Genomic DNA, 24,065 nt, shown 5'->3' with positions numbered 1-24,065 from the left:
ATTCCTGGAAACCTGGAGAAACGGTAGGTAACTAGAGTCATGGGTGCGCCGTGAGAAATGCTGTGGATTCTAAGGTCATGCTCCATGTAGTTAAAAAGGACAAACAATTCAGAAGTGCTGTTTTGTTTTTATTTCAGGTGGCAGACATTAGTGGGTGGACTTCTGCTTCATCTCTCCTGGAAGTTGGGCTGGGTGGAGATAAACTTGTGTTCAAGGTACTGTGGGGTTTTCAGTATCTGCTAAATACTTACTTTCTGTAGCTGGGTTGTGACTTGGTTTAGTTGTGGAAGTTACTAACTTTCTAAAATAAAAGTTGGTGTGTGTGTGTGTGTGTACGTGTTCCACTTCACAGGTTTAGGAGAGTTCTTGTGTTTTAGTCTAATGAATGTTCAATGACACACACTTCAACTGATCACTAATATGAAGTGGATTCAATTTAACCTTGGTAAGACAATCAAAGTATAGCCATCAGTGAAAACTGTAAGGATAACTTATCCAACTGTCTGTCCACATTCCTTCCCTGGATTATTTTACAGTATTGGAAGAGAAAGCTTGGTAATGTTAGTTAAGAGCATTGACACACCCCTCCCCGAATCCTCAGTGCAGTGAAGTCCACAAATGTGATCTGCCTTTTTCTCTAAGAAGTGCATCCCAAGTGGGAATCATTCACCCTTGCCTAACTCTAGCATTTATAACCATGCAGCAAGAACGGCCATTGCAGTGCAGGAATGGTATAATAATTAAACTCCAAATTAAAAGGTGCTTTGTAGGCAAAGATCATCTGCTTGAACTGAGTGTGATGGCGACTCAGTCATCCAGCATACTGTGCTGTGCTCCAGTGGAACCATTCTGCAGTAGGGAATGTGGTGTATCTTTTTTATTTCACAAAATATGATTTAGAAGATGTACAGCCACAGCAATTGTTGAATCTCTATCTCTGGACGTATTCAGAACTTTATTGGTAAATGACCTGAGTAATGTGACTTGACTCTGAAGCTGGGGAGGATTGGACTAGTTGACTGCTAGAGTTTCCTTCTAATGTAACTTTTTTCAGTGATTCTGTATTAGCAAATGACAACTAATGAATTTCGGGATTTTCATTTTTTTCAAAACTTGAAAGACAGGAAAGAAAATACTGGACAAGAACCATTTTCTGCTGTTAAAGAGGATGTGTTTATCTAAGAAAAAGTTTTGGTGAAAAGTTAGTTCGTGTTTTGATTTAAGGCCACTAGATGTCAGCACACTATAGGAAAAGGGTTTAAAATACATCTTAAGAAACAACTTAGTCATTTTAGCTGGTACAGAATGCCTTTTCTAGAATAGACTGAATGAAATGACCAGAATGAACTGACATGTTTTGGCTATAATTGAGCCAACTACTTAAGCATGAGTTTAAAACTGTCTTTCTTCTGAAGAATTAGTCTTGTGCTTTAATGCTTTGCGGAACTGGACTTGTAGCATCTCTCCTGTATTTGAAAAAACAAACAACAACAACAAACCAAACCCCCCCAGACCCTCCAAAAACCAACCAACCAAAGAACTCCCCAACAAACACACATAATGTTGCAAAGCTTCTGTATAGCACTTCTTCTCAAGCTCCTTCCCCCTCCAAAGGTGATTTTTCTTAGTACTACCACTGGGATAAGGACATTTCCTCTTCCCCCCCTTGCAGAATATTGGTCTCTGAATCTATCTGGGTTTTTGGGTTTTTTCAGTTTTGTTTGTTTTTTTAGTCTATGTTTGGGGTACTTAAGGATATCATATCCAGTCCCTAGTCTTGTCATGCTTCAAGTAGTAAACTGCCACCCATTTGTTTGTTTATTTCCACAAAGTCTCAGTATTTCTGTCATGTGGACTGGTCTCATATGCTTTCTGAGCCAGTACAGGTTATCCCAAAGTGTCTCAGCAGAATTATTTTATTACATAGAGATCATCACCCTTTGTCTAAAGTCCACAATAAAGACCAATTAAAAACACATTACTTGAAGTATTTTCTCTTAGGTTTTATAGATATCCTGCTTTTCATCTGCTTCCCCCCAGTACTCCCAGCTCTAAGGGACTCTCACCGTCATCGTTGCTTCTAAAGAATGGTGACTGTCTGCAAAACTTGTATTCAATACAAGGGTTCTGTGATGTGCAGAGAAATATGTGTAGCATCTGCATAATGCTTCTAGTGCTGTGATCTGCCACCCAGCTTCTGCCTGACCCTTGTAGGCACAGAAGTCCTGTGTGTTCTGGTTGGTGTTTCTTGTAGTGCTGAGTTTCCCCCACAGCTAAGCAGCAGCTCAGAGCCTTGCTTAAACCAAAGCTCCAGATTGTGTTTTAGGGGAACCTATCCATTGACTTTAGCGGGCTTTGGATCTAGCCCTGCAACCACAAACTCACCAATTTTTTGATGTCACTGAACTTTCCTGTTTTGCCTGTACATCACTGTGTTGACAACATAAGAAGCTACTAATTGGTTTACATACAAGACAGATTGTTGGTGCTGACACACTACATCAGATATCCATGCGTTCTTTTTCAGCCTTGAAATGCCAACTTGGCAGCATAAAATTCTACCCTTACATCATTGAAAAAGCATCTGAAGTCCTTTTCCACTGCAATGTGCAGTATTACATTGGAGATGAAGATATATTTGGGATTCCTAGAATTTAGTGTTGAGGAACATGAAAGAGTGATATTTTAATGTTCTAAATAAAAATTCATTTTTCATCGTGTATTCCTTTCATCTTCCCAGCCCTCCTTTCTTTTCTTCTCCCCCCCCATTTCTTCCATTTGTTGCAGTTCCAGTAGGGTGGGGGTATTTTTATTGGTGTCTGATGTGAACTCGTTGGTAGTGAAGTGTGACAGTTTTAGATCCTAGTCTTGGTAAAATTCCAGTTGAAGTCAATAACCTTAAGAGGAACAGTGTTTTTATAAAAAATTATGGTGACTACCCCAAAAAAGAGAGCAAATATTTATGCCAGTGAAATTGGCAAATTTAAAGATTACTCTGTTTTCGTGACCCTGTGTTTTTGATTGAGTGTCTTAGAAAATTATATATATTAAAAAAAAGAGGAAACGTGATGTTTAGGTTTTTTTCCTTAAAAAGGCCTGTGTTTACATGAATCTTTGGGCATGATTTATCTTCATTCAGGCTGTTCTGATTTAATTGTTTAGTCGTCTATTTTTCTTGTGTTCCATGAAGTGTGGTAGTGTAGCGGTACCATAATTATGTTTTAAGTATTACATGCTAGTTGGAAATGTAATCCAAATTAAGGAACTACAAGTAGTTTGGTTTCATTTTGAGAACCAGCATTATTGGCTAACATTTTTTTACTTCAGTTCAAAGCTTGGGAAGAGTGAATGGTAGTAGCAGTGTCTTCAGTCCTGGGAAACCTTGGGGTCAGGCCTTTAGATCACTGCTACTTCTTTCCTCCCTTGCTCAAAATTTTACATTATTCTCTCTGAAATTTACCACCTACCTGATCCCTTTTTCCCCTTAAGTACCAAGATCAAAAAAGGAAAAGTGCAAATTCTGAAGCCCCTTCTCAGAACTGAACCCAGACCCTGCTGCAATAACCGTGGCTAAAAAAAAAAAAAAAAAAAAAAAGAAATCAGAAAGCTCAAAAACCTGGGCAAAAAAAAAAAAAAAAAAAAAAAAGTAATCAGATCAATCTGATGACTTCATTCCTCCATTAGTTGTCAAACTGCCTCTAGGAGTTTGGCTTAGTCAAAAGAGTATCGTTAGGAAATCTCAAGAGATAGGCTTCCACAGAGACAATCTGATCTCTAGGAAGAATCTCTTTGTAAATCTGGCTGAGAAATGGATGTGTGGGTGGGCAAGTGTATTTGCACATAGTGAAAATGTGTGCTGTCTGTGCAAGTGCGCCACTATATGCCTCCATTTGTCAGTTTTTCTTCCTTTTACGTTCCTTTTACAGCATTGAAATGAATTTAAATTTCTCTCCCTTAAAACCTATGAAACAAACAATTTTGAAGGGAGAGGACCCAGGGAAAGCGTAAACGAAAATACATCTGCAAATTGTTCCTGTGTGGGATTAATTTCTTTCTCAGATTTCTTTAGTAAATGGGAGGAATACTGAAAAATCAGACAATGAATTTAATATGCACACCTTTGAAATGTATGTACATGTATCCATGTTATTATATTGCTTGCAAGCAACTGCTGCCAACTTTTTGTAAACAGAATGTGGTGAAGTAATGGGATTTTAATTGTTTTCACAGGTCTGAAATCCTTTCGTGGCTTCCTGCTTCAGTACTTTTTGTGGGCATTATTTATGCTGGCTCGAGGGCACTGTCCAGATTGGTAAGAAGTGCACAAGTAGAAGTCAGTTCTTTATTACCTCTACTTTATGAGCAAAGAGCATTCCCTTCATACAAAGTGTTTAATGCTGTTCCTGGGCTGGGGGGAAAGAAGAGAGGAGGGGTTTAGATAATACATACACTGTTAATGGTACTAGAGCAGCTGTCCAATCCTATGAAATGTAGGCAGTTTCAAAAAGCACCTCCATGATAGTCCAGAGCACTCACTGTTTTGCAGAACAGATCCTCAGTGGTCTGAATTGTGCAAGTAGGGAAGAAGCTGAGGAAGTTACTAGCAGTAACTTTGCAAAAGGGGAACGGGGCTGTTGGATCTGTGGGATCTTGGGGAAATCCTTCCAGGAAAAGGATGGAGACCATTTCAGTGAGAGGTTTTTGATGCTTTACAGGATTTGAAAAAATAAATTGAAAGTTGGAAAGAGATTATGGGAAGGGTTAGATTAATCAGTTTTATGATCCATTTGAATCACAATAACCTACCAAATGTTTAGAGAATATCAAATCTGCTTTCATTAACGTTGAATTTTTTTTACCTGAATGATATAGTCTTAAAAAAAAAATAAATACGTGACATGAACTTTTAAAAAGTAGAAATGTTTTACTGCTGTTATGCAGTCTGCAAGGCTGGATTCTGCACTAGTTCCCTTCAGCATTCTGTCAATGCATCTTAATCTAACTCCAGAGCGAGTTTGCTCCAGCCAGCTCCTAAACCCCAAGAAGGATAAAAAGGGAATTTTTGACAAGATTCTGCTTGTGGTGATCCCTTGAGTATTGCAGTGGAGAGGCAGGGCAGAAAATGACTGGAGGTCTCTGTCCTGACAAACAACAAGGTTGTGTACCTCATCTCAGATGCGAGTGATCTTCAGAAAGCACAGGCATGTGCTCAGAAGCCCCGTGCCTCCAGATTAGCTGTCTCTCAGGGTGATTGCATTTACTTGCCCTTGGTTCCTAGTCAAAGCAAGTTCAGTTGGGCTTCTCTGGTGTAAACTGAGCAAAGATCCCTAAGGAGAGCCCTGCCTGGAAACAGCAGTAAAGCCTTGGCAGCAGCAGCTCTTCTGCCTCCTCACCTGGGAGGTGGAGGGAGGTATGAATCACATCCTCTCTGCTATTTCTTCTTATGTCCTAGTCATCCCTTGTTACCTTGTTTCCCTCCTGTCCCTGCTCTGGTCATTCAAGAGTTAGATGCACTGGAGTGGCAGAGGAGCTGTGAATGATTTTGATTTGTATCCCAAACATTTCTTAAGGAGCATCTCCCATTTCTGCATGGCTTTTTTTGGTACATGAATAGGGATTTAGGGGCTTGATTCTGTGGCCATTTTTTAGGAGGAAAGACAAAATGACAAGTAGTCTTAGGCCATAGTTATTATGTAATGCCTTGTACTGGGGCTAAATTCAATCCTACATAGATGCTTTACTTGCAATAACTTTGTGTACAACAATTTTAAGATGCAGTGTGAAGGAAAATGGAGCCTCCCAAACTAGTACCTGAATTGGCTTACCTCAGCAGCGTATTTGAATTAAGTAGGCTTACTCCTAAAGCACAAATTAAATGTGCTTTTTTGATCAAATCCAAGGAGACCCACTTTCAAACACTCCTGTATACTGGCAAGTCTACAAGCTTAATCTGTTTGTGCCTCTCCCTAGAGGTGCTGGCAGTCTCCCCTGCCCAGGATTTCAGGGCTGGAACTGGAGGAGGACTGCTTAGCTCTGGACTGCGATGCATTAACAAAAGTATGCAGAGCTGTGAGGGGTTTGTACAGAGTCTATTCACCCTGCCTGCCCAACCAGTAAACCTTTCTTTTCATAAGCATTAAGCCCACTCACAAATTTAAGAAATACATCAAAGGTACTAGACATATGGAGGAGGTTAACTGGGCTAGGCAAACTGGAGCCATTGTTGGCTCCAAAACACATTTGGAAGGGCCAAAAGCAGAGGGGAGGAAAGAAAAGCCCAACAAATTGGCTTCACAAAAGGAGGAATGTAAATTCTGCTATGAACTTTCCTTGTGTATGGTTATTTCTTGTATTTCCTATTGAATCAGACTCAGGATGCTTGTGTTAGATACTTCTGGGTTTATGTTCTCAGTTGTCCAGCAACAAGGTTAAGAATTGGTTTTCAGAACCGATGAAACTGGAGCTGACAACTTCATGCCAGTTGTGCCTGTGGGACTTTAATTCCTTGCTAATTTAGAGGTGATAAAAGTTACCTTAGTATAATTGCTGTGTTTATGGATCCACCCCAGTTGTCATGATGACTTAAAATGTTTAGTTAGTGATGCTTATCTGGCTTTGTGGGAAAGAAAAGAAAAAATGCAGCAAATACGGATTTCTGAATGCAAAGTCAAATTTAAAAGATATTTGCTGCTTGTATCACCTGAGACTTAAAAGTCATGGACATCACTAAGAAATTAACTCATTCTCTACTCATGGGATTTAAATACTATACACAAGTGGGGAAATACTGCTTCCTAAAACTGCCTTAATCTTTAGATTATCTTAATTGGAACAGAGAATTGATTCTGATTCAACTGCCTGAGAGACCATGGATCTGATTTGGAGGAAGTATTATGAACCACAAATTCTGGTTGGGTTTGCCTGGGGCAATGGGTGTTTGATTCATTATTGTTATCACTGGGGTTTGTTTCTTAATGATTTCATGTTGGGATGGTATCCATATACCTCAGTGGGTATAATTTCAACATCACTTGTGTATGAACTATTATATTTCTGCCCTAATTTCAGGCAGCTCTTCCTAGCAGTAACTGAAAGCAATCACCTAAAATAATCTTGCCCGTAATTCTGTTGCTAGGAGTCATACCGTATTCTTAGTACTAGTAGACAGAGATGGCAAAACTAATGAGAACTGTTTAGTGTGGAAGCTGCAGATATTTGAACAGAAAGGCAAAACTAGAAGCAGAAACCTGGAGCAAATCTCAGCAAGGTAGCAGTGTACAAACAAACTCTCTGAGCATTTGAAAATGGGAGAAGAATCAGGCAGAGCTTGCATTTAAAGATGCCTGTGCCAGGTAGTAGTGATTAAAATGGGTCAAAGTCCCTTTTAGGAGATGTGACATGGATTTACAGCTTAAAAAACAAACCAGAACCCAAAACCACTAAGAGGAGTGCCCCCTCCTACGGGTGTGACTGATTTGGGTGTTTTTGTTCTCTCCCAATGGCAGCCAATCCCGGTGTTCCTCACCGTGCACAACACAGCAGAAGTTATAACCTGTGGGTTCCAGAAGTTTGTGGAGAAAGAGGTAATTGATCTATTAATTGATACATTCAAGGTACTTCCTGTGATACAACTGCCCTGTAACAAGACACCTAATTTCTTTTTACGCGGGCATTAGTGCCATGTGCTTTTCTAGTCTTGCTGTGATAGCTAGTCTTTAATGAGACCCAGGGAGACCTTTGCTATTGACGAGTATCTATATTGATGTTTTCTTTCCCCCTTTAGTTGCTGAAACACTGGAAATGCATATCACCAGTTTGATCTGCATTTTTAAGACTGGCTCAGCCCTGCTTGTTTTTGCCTTTTTGAAAATGAATATCCCCTCTCTCTCATGCCGGACATAAGAATCTCATTGTTTGAGCTGACAGGGAGGAGGACTGGGTCCTTAGGTCTAACCAGTGTGGTATGTCCAGTGTATTGTATGATTATAGATAGATCACATCTCCACATGCAATGCAGGAAAACCAGTGCATTTTTGTATTTGTTTTGAATGCTTGAGAATCTGTCTCAAGACCTATTAAAGTCAGGAGAGTAATTCCCGTGCCCTTTAGTAAGAGCTGGGTTTGTTTCTCACACACTACATTGGGGATACTCCTTTTTAGGTTATGAAATGCTTTTCTAGTTGACTAGAGAACTGCTGTGTGAAAAAAATCACAAAATCATTTCCAGTGTGGCCTCTGGCTTGCTGTGGAAGGGCTCTTCTGTTCATTACATCTGTTGTGTACATAGAATATAACTAAATGGCCCATGTTTGATACTCCTAACAAACTGATCAGTTCACTAAGGTTGTGCCTAGGGGACATAGCAGTGTGTAAGATGGCATGTCCCTGTGCCATTTTCCTCTGATTAGTGTCTCTGTCAAAGTGTTTCCTATTTTCCTTCTAGCTCGCATACTTACGCCTCCTCTCTTTAAAAACAAAAGCACTATGGACAAGGATAATGCAAACATAGGTCTTGCTGGGAAGCTTCTGGGGAATAATTTTGAACCAAAGGATTGTGAAACTCTTACGAATTTACACCAAGACTGATTTGGCTGGAGTGGTATCTAATTAATTAAGAATACTCAATATTTGAGTACATACGATACACAGTTTTGGTATAGTTCAAGCTAAGTTTGAGGATCAGTTATGAAGATCATATCTGGTTTTAGGTTTACCTGCTGGTAAGTAATTTGAAAATATAAATCAAGATGAAGTGGGCTAATCTGTAATCCTGGATCTTTTATTCAAACTAAATTTGCTAAGCAGTGCTCAAATGTGATGGGCTGTTAAGTGTTGCTCACTGGATTTTTAATGTGTTTGGTGCAGTAAGATCAGCTGTCATCACTTTCCTGGTTTTGGAAGGAGAAAGCACAATTTCACCGTTTTTATTTTTAAATTTTAATTTTTTAATAATATTTTATTTTTTTACAGCAGACCTCTCATCTGAAAGTCTGTAGGTAAGCTTTTAAAACTGCTCAGATTCAGATTCAGACTTGTTTTGGCTCCTGCTTCTGTATTTGCTTCAAATAATGGCACACTGAAACAATGAAGAATGTAAGGCACATTCCCGTGGGCGGTGAGCCTAAATTGCAACATAGGAGTAATTAAATAGTTTTAAAATGTATTTTTTTTAACAGTTGCTTAAATAGATAGATTTTTTTTCTCCTTATAAAAATTAAAGAAAAGCTAGTAAGAATGTTTTTGCAAAAGAGATGAAACCAGGTTTGAAGTTCCAGTAGGTAATCTTAAACAGTAAGAGAAAGATAACTAGTGGGATAGAAAATAGCTAAAAATGCCTTTCCTAAGAAAGAAAAGGTGATAACCAGTTCTGCTAGAATCATTCATATTAAGCTACACAGTTTACCAACCCTTGTTGGCCCTAGTTGTTTAGGCTTCAAAAAGGAGACAGAAAGGGACAAAGAGAAGTCAGCCAGTCATGTATTAAAAGTTTCATTCTACCCCTCATCCTATCGAAGAATATGTTTTTGCTGTCCTCCACATTCTGTAATCATTTAGCTGTACTTAGAGTGGATAATCTTGTGTTATTATTTAGTGTACTTAGGGGCACCATCTTCCTAATTTCTTCCTGTTGTTTCCATTATGTGACTTACTGTGGCCTCGTTTCACCACTGCATTATTGTCAAGGATACCAGGCTTTTTATCATCTTTATTCTGTCTTTTCCTGTGCCCCTAGAGGGCAGGAAGATAAGCTGCAAAAGCAAATGTTTGTTATTACTAATACTGACAGTCCACAGAAGTTCCACATCAGTGTATTCATTGTAGCCTGTAGAAATAATGACTCAGCCACAGGTTAAGAATTTATTTAGTCCAGCTAGGTGGACTGGAGGAGGACTTGAGCTGTCCTTAAGCCATTTATAGTGTAGTACCACTCGCTCCCATTGTGCTCTGTGTTCTGGAGTTACAGTGTAACTTTTAATGGAGTCACCTCTGCTGGAACTGTTGTAATAGGCAATTCACCTCAATGAAACAACTTTTTGGTAGCCATTCACAGCCAGAAATTAGTTTATTTTTGCTTTCTGAAGCAGCCTAGGGAAGCCAGATAGCAAGCGAAGAATAATATTCCCTGACAAAACTTGTTTCATCACTGCCGAAGTGTTTTCTGCTTCTCTTTGCGTACAACTTTACGGTGTATCAGTGATGAAGAATTCGTGATGTAAAACTTAATTTTGGTGGCAGAAATTACTTTTTAAATATAGAATAAAAATTAAATAAATGAAATGTCAGTGTAAAATTGAGTGGAGTTGCTGAGGGTATAGATCCAGGTTATGAGCTTTCGGTCTTGTTTGTTGTTTCTTTTTCCTCTTCTCTACAGTGTTCTGTTCCTCCTGGTAGCAGCAGTGTGCCTTCCTTTATGTGACGCACAGGTGAGCTCTGCTTGGTAAAGCAGCTCTAGTTAGACCTTGATGTTTGACATTTTGTTAGCATATGAGGATGCAGCTTTTACTTGTAAGCTAGGGTGAGATTCCTGCAAAGGCGTTGTAGATGCAGCCTCGTGCTGTGTTGTAGTCTTGCTGGTTTTAATGTGTTTGCATCATGGTAAAACCTCTGAGCAGTGCAGAAATGCAACTCTTCAGTGAAGCTGGTGGCTGGGGAAACCGTAGTTTAACTTCATATAGGGTTTAGAGCAAATCACTTAGGTTTGAATTAACTGCCTGTACTTTCAGGAGGTTCCTAAATTAGCTTTGTAATCACTTTACACGCTTTCTGTAGCTACTGAAGAAAGGAAGTACCTCTGGAGAGTAGCTCTGTGCAGCAAAGATTTCCTTGGAGGGGCTTTTCTCTTTTGGAGACTTAGGAAAGCCACTTCCTTGTTTTAGATACTTTAGCTAAAGTCAGGTGGGATGTATCTAGGAACTTGCCTGGATGCATCTGGTCAAGTGTAGCCATTAGAAGTGTTGCACCTGTGCTAGCTCCCTTCATGGTCCACAGTGCAGAGTAGGAACTGCTGGTGTATAATTCATCTCTCCTGAAAGCAGATATCTAAAATATGCCAGGTGGACTCCTCTTAAAAATGTTTATTTTTCCCTATGGATTGTGAAGAGAGCCTACCTTGCTCAGAGGCAGTTGTCTGTATCTTTCGGATACCCTGCGGTTCATGAGAGCCTTGCGGAGCGAGACTGCTTAGCTGCTGCAGGGGCTGAGAGGGGAAAGGAGACAAGACAAAAACCTTAGTGATTTTCCTCTGATGCTCCTGCCCCTCCCTGGCTGCCAATACGAGACTAAACAGAGGGGGTCCATATTCCCAAGTTGTTTAAAATGGTGTACATATTTGAAATAAATAGTCCCTATCCTCACCAAGACTATCTGAGAGCCCGGGTAACTGGTACGTGCCAGGCCTCTAAGTGGGACGCTCTTTGTAGCGTAGCTCCCACTCACTCTGCTTGCTTTGTGAAGCTGACTGCAGGGAAGTAGCGATACATATGTTTACATGAATGTGCATTTACTTATGTTGGTTTTCTTTATTGCAGTTTGATCCAAACGGTTATTTATGGGCTCTAATTCACATGATCTGTCTTGGTAAGTCATTTTCTTTTGGAAGAAGAATTAGGAAGAGTAAATATGCTGGAGAAGCAAATCAGCTTTATTATGAAGTTATTGATATTTAAGGTTCTTGATCTAAGAAGCACTTGGAAAGAATGAAGAAGCTCAGTAAAGATAAAGTGCATTCCTTTTATAGCTTTTCTGTTGAAAACAACAACAAAATAAACTGGATATTGCAGTCAGTTAACAGTGGATGAGAAAATGTACGTACAATCTTAATCAGCACTAAGATTTTCTGGGAGTTTTTGATGGTTGCCTACTAAGAGACACTTCTTTCTGAGGGGAGAAGAAACATGAAAAAAACTAAGCAATAACTTGTAGTTGGAGCTTTATTGCACACACTGATTTTATTTAAAAACTGACAAAAATATTCTAACATATAATGGAATATTCTCCCAGAGGAAAGATGTTGAAATGTTGGGGGTTTTTTTATGCAATCATATGCATTTTTTTAAAAATTTTAACAATGAGTTGCAGGTTCTCTTTTGTCTTTTTCAGACTAAACATTGACTTGGATAAGTCATAATTCTTCCCTGAAAAGCTAGAAACAGCAAGACCCAGAAAATCTGAAGAAAACAAGAGTAGAAATTTTTAACTAGGAGATTAGTGTCTTTTGGAGCATTAGGCTGGATAATAAGGGACTTGTACTTAGTTCTTAGCTGTCCTGTAGACTTAGCAGCTGACTCATTCATATGTTAAGTCTTGTCTACAAATTAGGGGTTATTCCTTGTTTTTGTGCCCGTTCATACTGTATAATTTTCAGGGCAGAGGTTATATGATTATATGTGTTTATGTCTAGGGAGGTCTAGAGATCCCATTGGAAAATGCTGTTAACATGCAAATAAGAAATAATGTAATTTTTTTTCCTTTAGGAAAAGTTATATGGTAAATATTTGCTTATTTATATAAAACAAAAAGCTAAGGGTTTTTTCACTTCAAATACTTGTTTGCTGTAACTGCCTTCTCAAAGCTAAGAGATCTCATTTGCAAAGCACTGCTGGGCCATGGAGGTGGAAAGCTGCTTAGAGAGTCTTCAGGAGACCTCTTCTGTGTGCTTGAAACATGTAGAGAGTGCCAACATAATGTTTATGCTCAAAATATAGCTTCTTTCTGTTTGTCTTGTTTTTGGGAGAAAGTTGTTGATAAGACTGTTGGGGGTTTTTTGCATAATTACATTTCCTATCAACTAACATGGAATAAAGATGTTACAAGAAAGGGCCAACAGATGAACTAACTTATCACACAGTTAATCAAGAGAGAGCAGTAGAGGGAGCATATGTGTTCTACCCTTCAGCTTGGCTAATGGAGGCAGAATTGAGGACATCTATTACATGGTGTTCTACTGGATTTGCTGTTCATGTTCTGGTTTTCTTTGTGAATCAAAAAAACCCACCACAAAGCCTTGAAGAAAGGGTCTGAAAAAAATATACCCTGAAGCTGTATTATTCCTTCCTTGAGTGCTTGAAGGTTTTCCCAGAATAGAAATGGGAGCTAACCAAGAGCTGGGTAGGTCAAGAATGTAAAGAACCTGGAGACCCTAGAGCTGAGAGAACTCTGGACAGGAAAGACGGCTCAGAGCCAACAGTTGTAGGGGTCTACATAGATGAACACATCATAGAAGTTACACAAAAAATGGGGTAGGCTGAAGAACCCATTCTGTCACACTTTTCTGTATGTATTTACACATGTGTGCACACACACTCCCTTGTAGTTGCCATGGACTAGGAGTTGTCTCCTCAGGACAACTTGCAGAAACACATAACATGACAGTACCCTCAGATGATAACACTTTGAAAGCCATTAATTTGAAGCCATAGGTTCGTTTTACTCATGGTTTGGACATCCTTTGTGCCATGTTGCTGAACTGTAATTCAGAGAGGTTCCACATCTGCTGGTACCACGGCCAAACAAGGCATTGTTTCTCAGAATGATTGCATGTTATGACAGTTACGCATGTCATTTCAATTACAGGGGCTTACAAAGTATTTCACAAGTTATGGAAACCTAGCTCTTTAAGGTAATGTGTTTTCATATTCTTTTAAAAAGAAAGATTGCTATCAAAGAGGGTTAGAGACACATCTGCATAGCAGTCAGGTAAACTGTAGGGATCTCTGCGTTATCAGCATGAGCTGGGCCACTCTTGGTTAATCATTAATGACTTCTCTTGCAAGAGGAGCCTTATTTATTATTGATGACAATAGTATGTGGTTATTGATAGTTATACTGCGAAGTCGAACACTGAATCAGTTTTAAACAGTGTGTTATCAAAGGATGATGACTCAGTCCTGGAAAAAGAACCCTTAATTACTGGTACGGGCACTAAGAAGAAATGTTAGTTTGTGTTAGCCGTGAAAGCTTCGTGGTTTGAATCTGTTAGGATCTACCTTTGTGACACAGTCTCGAAAGTGTTTAGCAGCTGGTGACTTGCACAGGACTGGAGTGGCTGAGTACTTCAAAAGCCTTGAAACCTTGCAGTAATCCCATGTGCGTGTTAGAACTTCAGCCAGACAGTAGTTGTTTTGAAAGCAGATGGCATTACATATTCACAATGTCTATAATTTGGAGTTGTCTGTGTAGATGGAGATGGATATGTTGCCACAGCATGTTATCTATATGTACATAATACATGTATGTATACAATATGGATAAGCTCATTTATTTGAAAACAATTTTCCATCTCTGTTTAAAGGGTCTAAATTTTAGTCAGTCCCACTTTATCTTCACTTTAAATGAGACTCCCACTGACATAGTAACAACAGAATTGATGTGCAAACGATGTGCAAATTAATATGCTGATCAATATATTGATAATATGATATGAATAGATTATATTTGTAAGGTATGTGATTAAAATATAATGTCAGTATTACCTAATTATAACATTGCATCATATATTGTATAATATTAATATGTTGTAATATTACAGTGTTATAATACTACTTCATATACTGATCTCTTATACCAAATGAACTGCATTACTAAAAGAACACCTTTTTTTCTTTCCCTTCTCTCCCAGTGATCTGGACCAACAGTACATCAACTATGTATTCAGGTAAAATGAATAAGCCTTTGACGCACCATAGCTAGTTTTATGTGGTATATGTTTTCATTTTCAGCCATGGCTTGTTTAGGAAACTCATAGCTACCACTACTTAAATGTGTTTATTTAGCAGGACATTCACTGAAAGAACAGTGCTAAGCTGAATGGCTTATAGCAGCTGAATTTTTTTGGCGCTGGTTATAGGTGGACGTGCCAATATACACCTGGGGAAGTAACGAGGTGTTAATTATGAATTTTTTTAATCACCATGTGCAGAAGTGATCTATCGTTTCCAGAAATAATATTTACCGAGTAGCTCCCTGACAATTCCCCACTTCAGAAACTAAAGCTTGTACAAAATTGCCAAAAGGGGAGGTAGTGATTACAAAAGTAAGATGTGCAAAGAACATGAGCAGTAACTGGTTTTTCAGAGTGCCGTTAGTGGGATTGAGTAATTCAGACTTTCAGTTGTTTTGCTGATTTGGAGATATAAAAGTGGCTTGTTACTTTGTAGTTAGTGAAAGAGCCTGAATCACTGACCAGACTCCCCAGTGATTTTTATTAAAAAAAAAAAAAAAAAATCAGTCCTTTCCTCAAAGAGTTGTATAAGCCAGAGCATTTGATGTGCATGGCTTCGGCTAGATTTTTGTGAGGCTTTGTTTGCAGTAAGGTGTGTAGAGACTTGACTAGATTCTCTTCCATCCATAATCACATCTTGTGTATGTTGACCTCTTTTCTTGGAATGGTAGCTAAATTTGTATGGGAACACTATGAAGCACAGATACTAAGTTCTAAGAAAGCATGGTCAAATTGAATTAAATACATAAATTAGTTTGGGTAGGAGTGGAATGGAGAACAGAAGTTAGGAATAAGCCTAACAAAAGTGAAGTTGTGCTTGTCCATTTGATAGATGTGTGCTCTTGTCTGACCACGTTGAAGATCCTTGATAGGAACACATCAGGGACACCACTGTAGGACAGTTACTTCACTTCGATCACATATATCTTGCGAGCATCATCAACATGATAATGTGGTGTATCTCTTTCTGTCTTAGTTCAGTCAAATCTCCCATTTTGATGAGTAAGTAATGCAGGCCTCTGATTCTGGGTTTGTGTGATTCCAGTGTCTATTCCCTGGGATCCCATGCATTAGCAATATCGGAATATCAGTTTGCTTGAAGAAGGCTCTTGTTTAAGTCAGTTGTTGTTTTCCATCTACTATGAAGTGCAAAGTGAATAGATTTTACTCAAAGAAAGTAGCTGTGTTTATTGAAACTGTTCTGAAGACTTAGTCATGGAACTTATGTTGCTGTGTGCAGAAATAACCCATGAAGTCTTGAATGAGCTGTAGCTGTTTGCATTGAAGGGAGAATGATGAAACAAGCAGTAAAATAAATTGATTTTTCATTTGGCACCTGCCCGTGTATGGTTTTCAGTTGTCATTTTAGTTGAAAACTTCATCTGGGCCTGAACCTTTAAATTCAGAGTTTAGCTGAATGTCTTAATTTTGCAGCTTTGATTGAAAAGTCAGGGCTGGGTTCCCTGCTGTGTTAGTTGATGGTATCCTTTGAAGTCTGTGAAGTTGTGTCCAGCAGAGAGCAGGAGTTACACATTACATGGGAAGTCTGATTATTGATTTAGAGGCTTTTGAAAGGGAGAAACTTCTTGCTAAGGAACTTTGAGGTGTATTTTAAAACTGTTCTCTTTTTTAAAAAAACAAAAAAAACCCAAGGGCGCCAGAAAAACAACAATGGAATTGTGCAAATTGGAAGATGTCTTTTTAAAGCATCTGCTTAAAAGTAAAAATACTATCAAAGCTTACAAAGATTTTCATCATTAAGGGGCTTAAAGGTCAGTGTAGCTTGCAAGATGATGGCGCAAAGCAATTGCTGGAAAACAGGTGGCTTAGAGGAGGTGGAAGACTGGATGCTTATTTACTTGACTTGGGTCTGTGGATATCTATGTCTATGTATCTATATATGTATGTATGTATACATTTCTATGTGTTAGAGAAGATTGCAGTCCATAGCATTTGGACCTCATCTTGTCTAGGGAAAACAAACAGCACCATGGGCAGTGGGATAAGTGACATCTCATTTCTTTTAGAGTTTTGTTTTGTCATAATAGCTGATGATGTACGAAAAGGTGTGAAATTTGGCAGAAGCTCTGTCCTTGTTTGCAGCCTTCATGACATGTCACTGCCATGAAGGTCCTCCAGTGTCTAATGGGGCTGAAATCTTTCTGCTGCAGAAGGCACTGGCAGGGCTTGTCTCTTTGTGAGACCTCCATGCATGCAGTTATCTTGGAGATGACTACCACTTCCCAAATTTGGATGAAGCTGGTCAGTGTGTTTGAGAGCTATGTAGAACTATGTATGTATATGGACACACAGCTTGATTGCACAAGCTTAATTTCTGTTGGAAACAGTCAAAAGTATTTTTAAGTCACACTGAGTAGAGGGCGTTTTACTTTGAACGTTCTCTCAATGAGTGCTAAATCCTCACTGGCAGTTCTAGGTCAGAATTACTCTAAGTATGTGCTTATCTCTGTCAGAGGGTGCCCAGCAATAAATTTTGTGATTTAGCATGTGTTAAGATGCTGCTTCCTTTACTCAGGGCTCCTTGAGGACTGTTTTGGCCATCAGAGAATCCCAGTTCCACCTCCAGAACAGGACAGTCTAGCGTGTACTGGTTGTCTTATCTGTATGAGCATTTATGAAGAAACTTGCTCATGTGGTATCAGTGCAACTTTCTCCTATTAGCACTGTTATCAATAGGCCTTTATAGCTCCTTATTCCTAACATAGATCAGGCAGCTGACATGCAGCTACGTGGGGAAAAGAGAGCAGCTATGTGGGCACGGTGAGATAGTTTTTAGAATCATAGACTCATTTATCTTGGAAAAGACCCTTAAGATTGTTGAGTCCAACTGTTAACCTAACACTACCAAGTCTGCCACTGAACCACACCCCTAAGCACCATGTCTACAGTCTTTTAAATACCTCCAGGGATGGTGACTCAACCACTTCCCTGGGAAGCCTGTTCCAATGTTTGATAACCCTTTTGGTGAATAAATTTTTTATAATATGTAGGAAAATATATAGATTTGTTACAATAGAGGCTGTTCAAAGTGTTTCTTTTCGGTATGAAAGCATAGTTGTATTCTGAGTGTAGAGACTGACTGGATAGAGCAAATTAAAAGTTCTGCTCCAAGCTACTGGATGTTACAATGTACCAATATTTTAGATTAAAAAAATACATGGTTAGATTAAAAAGAAACATTAACTGTATTGGCTCTGTTGAACGCTTCCAGAGGTGCAACTGAAATGAGCAAAGTCTCCCTTGTAACATATGCTGCCCTAAATGCCATGCACTGTTTCTTGTTTTGAGATCTGGAACAATTTGGGAGGGGAGACTGTCTTAAGCAAATGTACATGAGTGGGAACCTTCCAGAACCAAATAAGTCAGAAGAAATATTTGCTGATGTTGCAAGTGTGGTGTTCTTCTCACTTCACCACTTACAGCATGATTATTCAATGGCTTCTAAGAAGGGAGCCAGACCAGGAACAAATGTAGGAGGGAAAGCAGAGCTGTTCTATGCTGAGAAGGGAGGGATGGTGTTGCTTCTCAGTGCCCAACCCCATCTTGTTCATCCATCCCCCTTGTGTTTAAGCATGTGGGGCAGGGAGGGGGAGGAACAGAAGAGGGAAAATGTACTTCCAAGAACCTCCTTCTAATCTTTCAGTCTTATTCCCACCACCTTTTTTTACTGCAGTATTGTATTTCCCTGCACTTCGACTTCTTCATTAGTGTTCTACTTCCTAGTGTTTTTTTCCAGTAATCTTGCATCTCCTTTTATTCCTGTCTAGTCCCCTACTTTTTATCAAGGAGGGAGCCAGATTTCTCCCCACCTAGCTGGGTGGCAAGGGGTAACATAGGAGGGGAGGGGGTATAATGTCTACCTGGCATGTTGAGGGATACATTATGTTTCTTAGAAGCAGGTGATGCCTCATCTTGGGTTTTCTCCTGTGCTGAGACAGGTAGAAATATGTTGCTTCTTGTGGGGAACCTGGAAGAGAAAGTTTCAGTACATCCCAGTATCTGCCACTGTCTGACGTTTGTTCACAACGGCATGCCAGATAGCTTGGCAGTCATTGGTGAGGAGAAGACAAAGGCTTAGAGAGGGGGGGTTTCAAATGGTGAATCAATGGCACCGACAAAGGTGTGAGGTAAAGGCTCTACTCTGTGCAGCTAAACTACATCTGGCTTCTGGAAGCGCTGCTAATCTGTCACTTTTGTGAATTAAAAAAGCTTCACTAGATTTTCTGCAATAGGGAAGGATAGCTTTGCAGGCATAAATTGCTGTTCTTGCTGACAAAAGCTCTTTTCAGCCAGAAAGAAAACCACAGATGACCCAGGCCTCAGTATTGGGGAAAAAGAGAGGAGCAGAGAAATCTGGCGCAGGGATTTTGTTTTTGCTGCAGCCTTGTGCCCAGACTGTCCTGCTGGAAGCCTCTGAATCCCTGATCTGGTTTTACAGCATCATTGTGTCTTTGGTACTGATGTTCTGTTCAGAGCAGAGTTACGGTACAGTTTTAATGCCATATAACCCATTTGCCTTAACCTGCCCCGCACTTCACAAAGGTTTTGTTTTCCTCCTATGTTTTCTTTGGATCGACGCATGGGATGTCTGGTAGGGTTATCAATTCCTCTTGGTTGCAGAAGGAAGTTTCTCTCTGAGCATTTCCCAATCTCACTGTTTTTTTATTTTAAAATTAGTAATGCAAAAAGTGGAGAAACATGGCTTAGTCATAATTCTCCTCACTGTTGATACAGTTTCACTTGCCCTGCCAGTCTCCTGTTTTCTCTGTTATTCAGTCAAAAGCAATAGGCCTTTGCTTCCTTTTCCCTCTTTACCAGGAAACTGTGGAATTGGGCCCGTTTATTGTGAATTCCTCCTGGCCTGTGTGGGGAGGAGGGGCGGGGGGAATTGCCTACTGTAAGTGATCTGCTTTGCCTTAATATCTTTGTGACTACCACATCTTTTAAAAAACATACATAAATATTGACAATGTGAACATACTATACCAGCTGATGCCTTTCAAAGACATTGTATAAAATGTTAAGCCTAAAATATCCGCCTGCCTGTCACTCATGAACCATGTCCTCCTTCAGCCCATTGTCTTTCGTGGCTGATTTCAGTGACCGGCTTCCCTCCCAGGCTTCCCTGGCCACAGAATTTCCATGCTCTTTGCAGTCCCTTTTGCTACTGGCACCTCTTTAAATGATGCTGAGATTCACCAAAGCGTGCCAAGGGCAGGCCGCTGAGCACAGTAGCCTGGTCACGTAGAGAACTGGGACCAGCTGAGAGCGAGCAGGCTTGGAAATGGTGGCTGTGTTAGTGCTGGAAGAGGGAGTTGGCCTGGTATAAGCACCACATGGATGATACTGTACTGCTGCAGGTACTGGGGGTAGCTCATTTACACCGAGTTCAGTTTTGTAGCCATCGCCTTGTGTGTTAGGAACCACTTCCAGCTCTTTCTCTGCCTCAACTTTTCATCGTGCAGGCTTCCATTCCTCCGCTGGCTGGGTTGGCACTTTGCTGCCATTATTTGGCCTAGTGAACTGTAAGAGTCACTGATAATTAGCCAGGGAAAATTGCCTGGCTTTAGCATTCATAACATTAATGAATGTCCCTTTACCTTTGTAAGTGCAGTGCTTGCTGCTTATCGAGAAGCAACATCTCCAGATACTCTTTTTTTCCTTCTCCCTCTTGTCCTTTGTGTTTGTCATGGATGTATGTTGTTGGTCATTGGAGGAAGCTGTAGCTCTGTTTTGGAGATATGCATGCTTCTCCCATCTTACAGTGCCCCTGAATATGTTTCTGTAGGCTTCTAACCTAACATGAGATGAAAAAATTTGGAAATAAAAAATTTACAGGAAGAATCAGTAGCACTGAAAAAGGCTCTGTACAGCCTCTGTACAGCAAACTCAGAGGATGAAGTCTCTGTAGGACCTCAGAAATCTTGAAGTGGTACTCCAGGTAAAGAGCTGGTCACAGCTGATTTTCTTGTTCATTTGTATCTTTGTGAAAAGTGTGCATCATTTGGGCTGGTTCTTGGTTTTATTTTCATGGAGTTTTTAAAAACATGCTTATTTGCAGCATTTGTCCTTTCTCCAACTGACATTTGGACATGAATGTGCAGTGCATGCAGGATCACACACATAAGACTCTATTTGACTCATACGCAATATATGCACATCCCTATAAAGCAGACATCTGTACACACACAGCTGAAATTACTCCTCAGACAGAAAGACACTCAAGTCCGGATGCAAGTACAGTTCTCTATAGGTTGTCTCAGTCGGGTCACCAGCTGGCTGAACAGCAGGTCTGTTGAAAAGGACTTGGTTGCCGAGACGTGTATGAGGCAGCAGTGCATGCTAATGGCAAATTGAGGCAAACCATGGGTTGGGCTACATTGGAAGGAGCGTGGCCATCAGATCAAGAGAAGTTACGAGCATTGCTGAGGCTGCAAGTGGAATAATCTATTCAAGAAAGACACTGAGAAATTGAAGATCTAGCAGAGGACTACTGACATTGTTAGGGACCCAGAGCACATGGCCTGCTGCAAGGAGAGTTTGAAGGAGCTAGTGTTGTTGAGACTGGCAAAGTGGAGACCAAGGTGCAACCACTGCCTACACCTTCTTGAAAGGGAGTTACAAAGATGACAGAGCCAAACTTCTAAGGAGTGGCAGATGATGTAACATGGAACAACCACCATAAATTGCAACTTTGGTGGTTTAAAAATGGGACATCAGGAAAAACTTCTTCACTAGGAGGGCAGAGTGGCCCTGGGACAAGTTACCCAGAGAGGTGTGGAATCTCCATTCTGGGAGGTTTTTGGGACTTGGCTTTTTGAGAAGACATGATCAAATATTTGTGATAGTCCCACTTCAGGTGAGAGGTTGTATTAGGTGACCCTGGACATTACTTCCCAAACAATTTTTTTTTTTTTTTTTTAAATTGATACTTAGGCCTCAGTTATTCTACTTAACTGGAGTAAGTTTCACCATGAAAAAAATAAACATGAGGCTGTCAATTTTTAATGCTCAGGCCATGTAATGAATTCTGTATTATGCAGTTAATCTTTTTTTATCTTTTAGTGTGGTGCTGTTGGCCTCTGCATCCCATCCAGCAGGTAAAGTGGATTGAGTTGTTCCTTTTTTAGGTTTCCCTATTGCCTTTCCTTTCCATGCATGTTTTTTGAGGCCAAACCCTATAGGATTTTAGCCCTGGAATCCAACCGGAATGTGACCAATAATATGATATCCTGTAGGAAGAAGAGAGGAGGGTATCTAACACCGTGTAATGTGCATGATATTTGCCAATACCTTTGTTAGCTGCCCCTTGTCAAGAAGCAGCATGGGACAGACAACGAACAGCTTTCGGGGTGGTGCATGGTAAAGAACAAGGATTCCCTAGGTGAACATGTCCTCTTCAGAGCAGTGTCTCAGCGGTCCATGTAGAACTGAGTTTCCTTCCCTGCACTGCCCTCAGTGCTGTGCATTCTGTTGTTTTCATAAGATGTATCTCATCGCTTCAGCCCATGGCAGCATTTGAGGTAGTGAAAGATCAAAAAATGGAGAAATTGAATATATGATGGTGGCTAATATTCTTGTCAGATTGGTGTTTTAATAGTTAGAAGGATAAAGATGATTGCCTGTTGCTTTCACTAGATGTTTGCTCAGTTAGAAAAACAAAGGAAGAAGCATTTCAATAAATTTAAATTCCACTTTTTGCCTGGTGGGGTGTATTTTGCATTCCCCCACCAAGATAGACAGATATGTTAAGCAAAATAGTCCTGCATTTCAAAAAGTGAAAGATGGAGCTTCCTGTGAATCTGTAGAGCCTGAAGGCTGGAGAACTCCAGGGAATTGTTGCTACTAAGAGCAGCCAGGGCCCAGGTTCCTGGAAATGGAAGTACTCAAGAGCTCTGATTGGATCTGGGAGAACTTTTTTAAACCTCTCAACTTACTCTGTGTGACAAGAGTTCAAATGCCAGAGCGGGAAGGAGCCAACATATGTCTGTGTTTCCTGTTGCTTCAGTAGGAACTATCATGAGCTCTGTAATAAAATAAGTGGATATCATGCATGTCTATCCACTGGCAACTGTTGCTTAAGCAAGATCTTCTGTGTGCTAGCAAGGAATGCTCTTACGTATCCCTTTCCCCTTTTTTAACCAAAGGCAGGAACTGGCTAGAAGCAAGGTCAGAGAGAAATCATTAAACACACTAGAAATGTGGAAAGCATCATAAATGAAAAGTCAGCCAGCTGTAAAGGCTCGAAGGAATGTTAAACTAGTAATGTTCATATAATTGCTGTTCCTCTGCTTGTAACAGTGAGTAATTTTTTCCCCTGTGTTCCACTGAGCATATTGCTTTGTCCCTCAGGTGATCTCCTCAGTGCCTTGGACTTTCCGTTCCTGTACTTCTACAGGTTTCATAGTAGCTGCTGCGCCAGGTAACCTCCCTCTATAACAGGACATGTGAATGTTTTCAAAATAAGAGATCCTGTTGACTTCCAATCTTGACCCACAGTTAAAAATTTTGAAGTGTGCAAAATCTTGGTTATACTAGTTTCTGCTGGCATAAGCCAGTAGAACTACAGAGAATATGCATCTGTGGATATCTGTGGATATGCATTTGAAGACTTGAGATTCGAATGTGCTGGAAGTGTATGTGTTTATTTGAGTGAGTGCATTATGATCAGGCAAGTTTCCAGTCACCAGTAAAATAATTTTTATCTAATGTAGCAAAGCTTTGATAAATAGCATCTCTCAAATGCTTCTCAAGACAGATTAGCCCTTTTAAAACTTGCTGTTTGCAGTGATTGCAAAGTATTAGTCTTCAGCAGAATATGGGTGTACATGGATTTATTTGCCTGTACATCTTGTTATTTGGCAGAATGCTTTTTTTGGGTAAAAGGGAAAAGCTTTAACAAGCGTTCCTTTATTTTGAGTAGCAAAAGTTCACTGCCCAATAGTGTAATTCTCATAGGACATTGCAAGTATGTTTTCAATAGGTTTAAATTATCTCAAAAAAAATTTAATCCTGTCTTTCCTCTCCAGTCTTTTGCCAAATTGAAGTGTTTTCTTTTTAGAGGGAAAAAATATTTTCATGCTAACTGATGGCAAAAATATTTCCTGATTGTCAGAGATTTTCTTAATTGTATCTGGATTTTCCATTAAAAGGGGATGTTAAAAATGATTGGTAAGTAATTTCCCTGGGTACATAGTTTTTTGGTATGAAAATGGCTTTTTTCAAGGGTGGACTATCCACGCCACAGGTAACTTGCAATCAGGTATTAATGAATAAGTTGAAATATATATCTATTAAAAAACCATATATAAATATAATATATAAA

At 39.8% G+C, this 24,065-nt stretch overlaps 1 protein-coding gene across 1 annotated transcript in view; it reads left to right on the top strand.

Moving 5' to 3' along the window:
- The window catches only part of TMEM241 (transmembrane protein 241), a gene marked incomplete at both ends in the record, with an annotated part of 27,881 nt that extends 4,719 nt beyond the window's left edge, over positions 1-23,162 (top strand). Inside the window, 10 exons of the mRNA XM_010088061.1 lie at positions 138-215; positions 4,231-4,312; positions 7,506-7,583; positions 8,971-8,996; positions 10,373-10,424; positions 11,529-11,577; positions 13,573-13,618; positions 14,618-14,653; positions 21,806-21,840; positions 23,093-23,162. Coding sequence (XP_010086363.1) covers positions 138-215; positions 4,231-4,312; positions 7,506-7,583; positions 8,971-8,996; positions 10,373-10,424; positions 11,529-11,577; positions 13,573-13,618; positions 14,618-14,653; positions 21,806-21,840; positions 23,093-23,162 — 552 coding nt within the window. The remainder of the gene's footprint in view (positions 1-137; positions 216-4,230; positions 4,313-7,505; positions 7,584-8,970; positions 8,997-10,372; positions 10,425-11,528; positions 11,578-13,572; positions 13,619-14,617; positions 14,654-21,805; positions 21,841-23,092) is intronic.
- Between the last annotated feature and the right edge of the window lie 903 nt (positions 23,163-24,065).

This window comes from Pterocles gutturalis, unplaced genomic scaffold (assembly GCF_000699245.1).
Source record: "Pterocles gutturalis isolate BGI_N339 unplaced genomic scaffold, ASM69924v1 scaffold50526, whole genome shotgun sequence".
Taxonomy (NCBI): Eukaryota; Metazoa; Chordata; class Aves; order Pterocliformes; family Pteroclidae; genus Pterocles; species Pterocles gutturalis.
The sequence above is the reverse complement of the archived record's forward strand: the minus strand, read 5'-3'. Positions and strand labels throughout refer to the sequence as shown.